Here is a 9,835-nt window from a genome sequence, read left to right on the forward strand (position 1 = left end):
GGCCCATTTGAGTGATTGTGACTGTCTCGTCTGTTGCTGGCTATACAAGGTAATGGCACAACCAGACCCGATTTGGCGTGGTTGTGACTGTCTTATCAATCAGATGTTGACAAAACGGTGACGCAGCCAGCTTTTTAAGGGTGATTGTGACAGTCTCATCCCTCTCAGCATGTTGGTAACCCGTTGGTGGAGCAGCCACACTCAATTCGGGCACGTTACAACCGTCTCATTTGACACAGTGGTGGAACTGAGAGGCCCAATTTGGTGTGGTGGTCATTGTCCCATCTGTCACCATGCTGCCAATATAGGGTATTAAAACAGCCAGACCAGATTTGGTCTGGTTGTGACTGGCTCATCTCTCTCACCAAGTTGGCAAGACTTTTGTGGAGTCATGCATGTAACAGAAGTCCAGATTTTAGGGGACAATCAGGGCGAAAATTGTCCCATAACTTGGAAGGGCTATTTAGACATAGAGATGGGGAGAGAGACAATAAAATGCTTACGAAAATACTTTATTAGCACACAATAGAAAACTTCCATTACTTGTACCGAAGCCAAATATACAACAAGAACAGATTTACTAGTCATCTCCAACTGCATGTTGGTAAAGCAGAGTTCACTTTGGCCGAGAAATGTCACATTATTAAGTAAGGTACCTTTGAGAAAATGGTTCAACGGCACCAATGAGATCAAGTGTTAAGAGTTCTACGCGACTTAGTGGAAAGATAGCTAGGAATGGAATCAAATCAAATAGATCTGACACAGAGCAAGCTAGGCACACTGCATGACTAACATACTATGTAGCCGCTTTTGAGCCAGTTGAAGGGCGCCTGTACAAAAGCCCTATATTACGTGTGATATGCCCATGTTAAACGACACACCGGAACTGACTACACAGTAAGTTATCATTTTAATAGAGAGCCATCTTGTGTTGGTACAAGGAACTGCAACGCAGTAAGACTTGCTCAGCATCAAAAACAAACTAAAGGATCCCCATGATGGTGATGTCCAGAGTCATAATGATACAGATGGATACTTCACAATATTTCATATTCAGATATTTAACACAAGTGAGAAAAAGAAAAAAAGGAAAACCAAATAAACATAGTTTAAACACCCTATCAAGAAAGTCTAGCGTAAGCCCAGAAAATGGCCAATGTGTCGAGAACACTGATGCTCCCTCAAAATGAGATTCGACATAGCTACGTTCTGATCAAGCTGATGAAGTCTTGCATGAGTGTGACCGCAACAGGATGAGATGATACCACACAGATATAAACCGGTCAATGGTTGACACCCGGAATGTTGTGAGGAAAATGCACCTAATCATGATGTGAGAGCTCAAAGCTCTTGCTTGGCGGCTTCACCAGCGACCGGAGCCTTCTCAAAATTTTGCCTCCTGATTGCCTCCTCTGCTTGTTTTTGAATCTCCTCCTGCTTCTTCGCCTTCGCGGATTTAAACTTGCGTTCTTCGGACGTTTTGTCCCACATCAGCTTGGCAAGGACTTCGTTGCCAGTACAAACCTCTGCAAAAGTATACAAAAGACGTTTTAAAAAGTCAAAAAGAAAGTTGTGAGTGCAAAGTTTGATATCAAAAATCAGTTCTCATTTTTTTTTCAAAGTCTTTTTCACACTGCAATAAAATAGCGCTCTCTACCCATCAGAACAGGACCTAAACACTGCCAGGAGATGGCTACTTCTGTTCTGACATGTGCTCTCCCCTGTCTGACTGGCACCCAGGTCTGCTGGTGACATCATGTTACCTTACTCCGAAAAACAAGGCAAGGCCTCGGTGCGAATGTACATGTACTTACTCGCTAAATTAAGACAAATATCTCTGCCAAGGTTTTCACGCTTGATGCTCTTCTTTTTAAACAGTTTTATCATCTCATCTTCATGATCTTCTACAATGGTATGGCACTGAAATAAAATTTTCAAAAGTTTAACATGAATTTTTACGTCGCTTGGCACTTGAAGATGTTGTGGCTTCGTCGTTCAGTGAAATTAGAAAACTTTTAAACCACAATGTAAGGTCAATGGACAAGGAACCCCTCATTCGATTCGCCTCTTACTTACTGCACTCTTGAGCTTCTTAAAAATGCCTTCATTCATTTCAACTCCAATCAGATCTATGGGCGCTGAATCAGGACGGTTCGTTCTTGGAAACAATTTCACATCCAAATCTTTCTCAAATTTTTCGCCATATTCGTGCATTGACTCGCAGACTTTTTCAAACACTTCTGTCAGGTAGACTTCAGACGTTGCATAGGATACCTAGATTGAAATAGAAAGGACGAGATCTCTAGTTAAGCAGATTTCGAAAAGTAGCCCAGAGTTGCCCATCGTCGGACCAAAAGAGACAGTTTAAAGGGAGTCTAGACGCAGGAACAATTGAGGGTTAAGTGTCTTACTCAAGGACACCAACAAAACAGCGGCGATCCTCCCGAGAGTTGAACTGACAACCTCCTGATTATACAATGTTCTAACCACAATGAGGCCGATCTCACTACTCTCAACTGAGTCTATGAATAGTCTTAAACTTGCGCTCAACACACATCTTTTTTTCCCTGATGATAGGATAGGACACTTACTTTTTTGAGCTTCTGTTTTCCGTCAGGATCCACTCGAAAACTTCCAACTTCGACTTTTTTGTTGGGATCAACTTCTCCAATTTTTATGTTCACTTCTTGGACAATGGCCAAGCATGCTGTAAAAAAATCCCCATAATGAGAAGGAGCTCTAGGTATTACCGAGGCTTTAGGATGAACTTAGGAAACTTTGTTTGGGTGCTGACCAGCCATGTGTTTCACCTTGAACAATGGGTCACAGTCGCTTATGTGTGCTTTGCTTGGGCTCTGGCTTGTCGTTGTCAAAACCATCCTTTGGGTCAGTTCGTCTTGTGGTTGAGGAAGTTACAGCTGTTGGTGTTGGTGGAGGAGGCCAACCCGACCTCTCAACACTGAGCTCTGGTTTAACACCTGCCTAACACTTTGGCAACACCAAGCAGGGTGGTCAGGTGTGGGTGTAGCGATGACGTTACACCACCACCTACATCTAACACTTTCTCAACCCCAAGACTTGACCTGACCTATTGTAGAGTGCTGTTCCATCTCTAAATCATGCCAGTAAAATAGTGAAGTGTTTTAAAAAAGGTGGACTTCATCTCTAAGTTTAATCTGTATCAATCATGATGATGGGTGTCATTTGCTTCTGTACCGACCTCCGCAATAGTAAGACTTGTCTATTTTGGCAACTGTCATTTGAAGGAGGACCATCAGAATGGCCAGCAGGATTGTCACATCTTTAAGTATTGTCTGCGTCATTTTCTGAAAAAAAAGTAGGAGCTAAATATATATACATGTATGATTACTGCAAAGCCTTCTTTTTTAAATTTTTGTAGGCCATTTCTAAAATTACCAGCCAACCCACAGCGTGGCCTATGTGGTAGGCCTCTACATACATGGTCACCAGTCATGTGAGGGGGGGGGGGGCATGGGGGACTTCTGAAGATCACCAGTCTTTTGTGATATGAAAATCAAAGAATGTACACACAAGAGGCGAGGCACAGTTAGCCACAGGCTCACAGGGCAAAATTTAATGATTTACTAATTCAGAAGACACCGACCAACGTCAACGTGAACAAAAAAACAAAGTACATACTACTTTTTCCTCAATAAAATCTTGGTGCGGGCTTGAATTTAACTGGTTTTCTCCCAGTAGAGCAGAAAAGTATTTTCAAACAGAAATTGGCAGTAATGTGACTCTTTTAGACCACATTTGCATCAAAAGTTTGAGCATTTTTGATCAGCCAACGACAGACTGCCACAACTTTCTCAGCCTTTTAAACCATACTCCTAAACAAAATTACATAGTGCGCATGCCTGTAGTAAAGGAAATAGCTTGAAATTTTGGTCACTGTCTGGAGTGTGCACCATAATTGGGTCAAACTGAACTGTTTTGAAACAAATGTAAAACATTAGTTTTCGCTTGCTTTTGCATTAAATCTGTCTTTTAGTATTAAAAGCTATACAAATCCTAAGTACTGAAATAAGAAAGACTAAGAAAGTTGTCTTTATTACGAAATTAGATGAATTTTGTCTACCTCAGTTTGATGAGTTCAACAGTGTTGTAACATTTTGTTCTCTAAGTTTTGGAGGCGAAATTGTAGAAAAAAAGTTGATATTTTTTCAAGAAAAACTGCTAATTTCTCCTTTTGTGAGGATATCCTCGTCAGTTAGACAAGCTCTTGATCAAGTTCATAAATGTTGCATTAGGTCTGTATATAAATCTTTATCTCTAATGCCATATATTTGAGGAAAAGAACTGAATTGTGAGATTTTGTGTTTTCTTTTTCATTTGTTGTTGTTGTCGTTATGAGGTAATGTGACATAACGAGTAAAGTAAGGGCTTACAATGTTTAGTTTATTTGAAGCTGAAGGATACTGCATTCTACAAACTCCGAAGGAAAATTATATAGATATCCTGAAAGGACCAAGGAGCGAATCTCATTAAATCAAAACCAACTGGCAATGAACTCAATTAATCATGTAACTCCCAACTATTTCATATATTTTTCAGAAATTGACTCGGAATAATGATGGACAATGGCTAATTGTGTCGTCTGCCATGGTCCGTTGTAAGATCAAAGAAAATAACATTACAACTGCAGTAAAATGGCTCAGCATCCTGACTGGTTAGAAGGGTGCGGTTCAAGCAGATATGGAAGCCAAGTTGATTGTGACAATGATGTTTTGAATTTGGTCAAGGCGGAGGGAGCATCAAGTGCTTCTAAACCTTCATATTCAACTGATGACTTTACAGCTTTATCTAAATCCTTGGCTGAAGCAACTTCTTATTATTCCCAGCATCAGGATGTGTACCCAGGATATTATTCTATGCCTAGTTCTGATATCAGAGGTGTCCCGGGTCCGTCTTCACCAGCAGCCCTGGGAGTCGATAAACCTAGTCACACAGATAGTGACCACAGCAGCCAGGAAGCTTACATGCATCGCCAAATGCTTGATGAACAAAGCTTTATGGAGCCTCAATTTTCATCACCATACCATCTGTTACCATTCCAGCACCAGCCAGGAAATATAAACGACACTCGTCACAATGTTTACAATTACCGGGACAATCATGTAACCAATCATGTAACCATGGTAACAGGCGCTGCCAATTTGACTGCGGATTCATACCAGAATCTGCAGTCAAACAGGAAAAGGGACAGTATTGCTGGGAATGAGAGCTCCTGTGATGGTACTGCCTTGTCATCCCTTATAAAACAAGAACTGCATGATAGCCAGAACTGCAGGAAACATCCTGCGCCCCTGACTGGGATTAAGAGGGAGTACGAGGATGACTCTGTTATGAATGATCATGGCATTGCGATGAAATGGGCAGCAGCTTTCGGTCATCATGAGATGTACCAAAGAGATTATCCTGGTAACGCCGCAGTTAGTCCATATAGTCATCAAGAAAGCTACCAAGCATATGGCATCCCTCAGGCGCACCAAGGCCAGTGGTCTCAGCACCAACACCAGTGGGAACATCAACAAGTGCCTTACCCTGATCAAAAGTCTGTGTCACCTCAACGCAAATACAAGAAACGGACTAACACTATTGATCCAAATGCAGAGCGTATCCGTCAAGAGAATATGATGATTGAGAAGTATGTTCGAACGTTTGATTCGGTGGGTTCAATTTCGGACACCTTCCTCCATATTGAGAATCAGTTAAATGTTGTTCTTGATCAGATTCAGTTTGTCGAACCTGTTACCCATACGTATAACCCCACGCGCTACGCGCACGAACCTCATGAGGATTATGTCCGGAAGTACTGCAACTCGAGGAAGGAGATACTGTTCATTGGAATGAATCCAGGACCATTCGGGATGGCACAGAATGGGGTAAGAAGGCATTACAGGGTGTCAGCAAAAACAGTTTAAAGTATCACGATTTGTTGGAAGACTAGTCTTTCTTAATTCTTGGTAATATGTATAAAGTCCTTCTGGTATAATTGTGATACCAAGCACTCAACATGGTCTTTTCAGGTGCCATTCGGTGAAATCAATCTTGTGAAAGACTGGCTTAAAGTCGAAGGACGGGTTGAAAAACCAGCGAAAGAGCATCCACAGCGGCCTATCTTGGGGTTTGACTGTACCAGGAGTGAGGTAAGTAGAGGTAGAAGGAAGCCTGTATACTAAAGTTAAGAGTCCGACCCTATTTCATGTTGTTAGTTTAAGGTCTGTTAAGGCAACGATAGTAGTATATTTCCTGATACTCCGTCTCAAAGATCTCTCCAGTCTAAACGGTGAAACATGATTAGCCAGTCTCGGCATTCATTCTTGTAGCTTTCATCAGGTTATTCATTGTCTGTTTCAGGTGAGCGGGTCCAGATTCTGGGGAATGTTCCGACGAATCTGTGGCACTGCCGACGAGTTCTTCCGGCACAGTTTCGTGCACAACTACTGCCCTCTTGCCCTCATGTCAAAGACGGGAAAGAATATCACACCGCCACAACTCGCAAAGGCCCACGCAGGAATTCTCACCGAGTCATGTGATCAGGCACTCTGCGATGTCGTCAAACTCCTTGGCGTCCGTGTCTTAATTGGAATCGGGAAATATGCGCAGGAACGCGCACGGTTGGCGTTAAGAACTTACGAACCCGACCTGCAGGTTGACGTTCAGACTTTGTTGCATCCCAGTCCCATTAACCCATCGGCAAACAAGGGATGGGAGCCAGTCGCTGAGAAGCAGCTTCAGGACATGGGGGTGTATCACATGATTGCGTCAGACAATCGGGCGACTGACAATCAGGTGACGTTCACTGAGCTATCGGATCGGCCATCCTCGGGCACTGCGGTGGACAACCATGTGGGAGCACATGACGATCATGTTTCGTTAGACCAACATGATACGCAGAAGTCTTCAACTGGTTTGCCATTTTTTGCCGGGCGACCGACTGAAGTGTGTAAATCACCTTTTGATGATGCATGATATAATAGGTTTTCATTCTTATTCAAAGATTTTACAAAATAGTCTTACACTTATGATGGTTATTCTGTGTTTGTTTATTTTTGTTTTGTTTTTGTGTCATTTTGATCAACTTGATCATAAAAAAGTGACATTAATGCACCTTGCACCTAGATCTTGAGGATCATCTCAAAACTGCTTGATGTCATGAAAGACATCGGCCTTTTTTCCTCGTACAGAGGGGAAGAGGGTTCAGAGAGAAATTTCATCTCTCATGGCATCAAGCTACTTTGAGGTGATCCTTTGTTGACATTTGAGTTTGGGACTCAATAAGGTTTATGTTAAGTGCTGAGATTTTATGCTTACAAATATGTAACATAAACTAAGCTTTTATCTTTTTATAGAGTTTTATACAGATATCTATGTATACCCTTCTTTATGTGCATTTTCTTTTGACTGAATAAAGTGTCTTTTCCAGTTTGAATAATTTTTGACTGTGTTTTTAAAGATCAAGTCCATCCGATAACCCGAGTGCACAGCTCGAAGTTATCATCCTTTGTTGTACACAGATGTGACTGGATGTTACAGGGACAATGTCACAATATCTTGCCATTGAGGTGATATGCGTGCCGGCATCAAGGACACTGGGTGATATGAAAAAAGACTAGCAAATGCTTTTATCTAAATCTCCATGTACATTTACACTAGGCCTTCCTGTACAAAACCGGAGTAAAAGCATTTGCTAGTCTTTATTCATATCGCCCATTGTGTCTCCAATGGACTTCCCATTCCGACCATAAATTGGCAGCAAACGTCGAGGTGTCCAATTTCGGATCTCCGATACGTCATTCCATGGCCAATAAAGCTGATGAGGCCTGTATGTTACAGGGACAATGTCACAATCTTGCCACTGAGGGGATTTGTGTGTCAGCATCAAGGACACTGTGTCTCAGATGAACGTCCCATGGATGTGACATTTCGACAGTGGAGTGTGGCAGCAAGCGTTGGGGTGTCCAATTTCGGACCCCTGTCAGTGATACTTCATTCCATGGCCAATAAAGCTGATGAGCCCTGGATGTTCCGTGGTCAATTTTACAACCTAGCCATTCTGAGGTATTGTTCATACAGAACTGCTGAGCAAGACAAGACACTCCATGCGGCAGTTGACAACCTAGTAACTGGCCGGGATTTCTACAGAGGACGGTTTCGTTCCTCATATGAAGGCCGGTTGTTTGCTATTTTGTCGCATCCTCAGCCCTTTTGACGGCCGTACGAATTAAGCTGTCTTCACCAGTGCGTTATTGTCACCACATAACCTGCAGGCCAGTGTCCCTCAGCCTGGCCAGGTAGCCTAGCGCTCAGCGAGAAGTAGGCGCTCCTGCGAGATGTGCGGTGCGGTTTAGGTCCGCCGTCTGGCAGTTTCACCACAGGCTGTTTCCAACACCCATCCTCTTCGAATATGATATCGTCGGTCGGTGTAGGAAAGAGGACTCCTTCCAGTCAAGTGGCGAAAGGGCATCTTGGTGATGCGAATAGCCGCCATGGTTCTGTCTCCACTCAGATTTGTGACAAACCGACACATCTGATCAAAACAGAAGACAACTTCAGGTCCAATTGAGAACGTTAATGGATGTGACATTGTATCTTTACTTCTCCTAAGTAAACGATTCGTTCTGTGTGTCAGCCACATTTCTGAATGGCAATTACAATATACTGTCGTCACTGAGTGTAAAGCGGACCATAACATTCCCTAGCAAGCAATATGTCACATCCCAGTGAAATTGGAGGCGACGCCAACGATGGCACCACTGTCCAGTATGAAGGACGGCTTTGGAGCCATACTGAACGTTTCATGAATAATGTCAACAAGGACTTCAAATTTTAGGCCAGTGGGTGTGAGCATATCGGTTTAAGACTTACTACAGGAGGGTACTGGAGTTCAGTTTCGGCGATATAGCACCTACTGGCTCCACTTGGCTGACTCCGTAGCGAGGACAGCGCTATATCTACATGATTGTAAACTGAGACGAGTTGCAATAGCGACATGCCAAATGCTTTATTCGACAATAAAATTTCATTCTGGCCATGGGGTCACTTTATATGTACTGCAGAAATTTCTGATCACATGGTTGTGTATTTAATTATCATCGAGGACACCCGGAGCCCCATCAGCTAAACAGAGCTAGCAAATGGACATAAAATTACGCTGAGGACTATCGACGAGGTACCCCAAGACGTCGCAGAGACAATGTCACATTCTGGTCATGTTTGAATGGATATAGTTAATGTTTAATGGTTTAAAGACAACCAGCCCTTTATTGGAGTACTCGATGTAACTGAAAGCGAAATCCCCCAAAAGATCTTGTGACTGTCCTTGCTTGGATATCTTGTGCATGGGGATGCCAGTTGTGGAATCTTCCACCTAGCAAACTGTGCATGCAAGTTGTCGCAAAATGATAATCGTGGGTCTAAAAAGAGAACCCAGAAGATGAAAAATCTATGTGACTCACTTTTGCTTGAGCTGTTCAACCTGATTGGAGACTTCTCGTGGTTTCTGCACGGACTGCTTCGCCAGCTCGAGGGCCTCTTTTGATGTCTTGAGAGCTTCGTCTACAACCACCACGATGGCCTTCGAGGACTTCCCTTGCCTAAAAGAATAACACACAGCTAAGTTTTGGTCCGACTATCGCATGTTCTGTGCAGCAACAGCTTCTGACCTTCACGCTTCAAACTACCAGTGGTAACAGAAGCTGTCAATAGTGAGGTTTCGCAACCACCTGGTTAGGCCCTACGACGACGTTTATCTATTGTGTGAGTTCACCCGAACAATAGATAAACGTCGTCGTAGGGCCTAACCGGG

The 9,835-nt window shown here is 43.0% G+C and overlaps 2 protein-coding genes across 2 annotated transcripts; one reads left to right on the forward strand and one right to left on the reverse strand.

Moving 5' to 3' along the window:
• Positions 1-496: 496 nt before the first annotated feature.
• On the reverse strand, positions 497-3,841 carry LOC135497888 (protein canopy homolog 2-like). Its single transcript, XM_064787879.1, has 6 exons — positions 3,661-3,841; positions 3,221-3,326; positions 2,592-2,707; positions 2,077-2,274; positions 1,815-1,920; positions 497-1,526 (listed from the first exon to the last, which is right to left on the reverse strand). The coding sequence occupies exons 2-6, from the start codon at positions 3,321-3,323 to the stop codon at positions 1,342-1,344; spliced, it is 708 nt and encodes a 235-aa protein (XP_064643949.1). The 5' UTR covers positions 3,324-3,326; positions 3,661-3,841; the 3' UTR covers positions 497-1,341.
• Positions 3,842-4,156: 315 nt separating this feature from the next.
• LOC135497889 (uncharacterized) lies at positions 4,157-7,435 on the forward strand. The gene is made up of 4 exons (XM_064787880.1): positions 4,157-4,274; positions 4,579-5,909; positions 6,054-6,173; positions 6,385-7,435. The coding sequence occupies exons 2-4, from the start codon at positions 4,674-4,676 to the stop codon at positions 6,997-6,999; spliced, it is 1,971 nt and encodes a 656-aa protein (XP_064643950.1). The 5' UTR covers positions 4,157-4,274; positions 4,579-4,673; the 3' UTR covers positions 7,000-7,435.
• Positions 7,436-9,835: the final 2,400 nt, after the last annotated feature.

This window comes from Lineus longissimus, chromosome 13 (assembly GCF_910592395.1).
Source record: "Lineus longissimus chromosome 13, tnLinLong1.2, whole genome shotgun sequence".
Lineage (NCBI taxonomy): Eukaryota > Metazoa > Nemertea > Pilidiophora > Heteronemertea > Lineidae > Lineus > Lineus longissimus.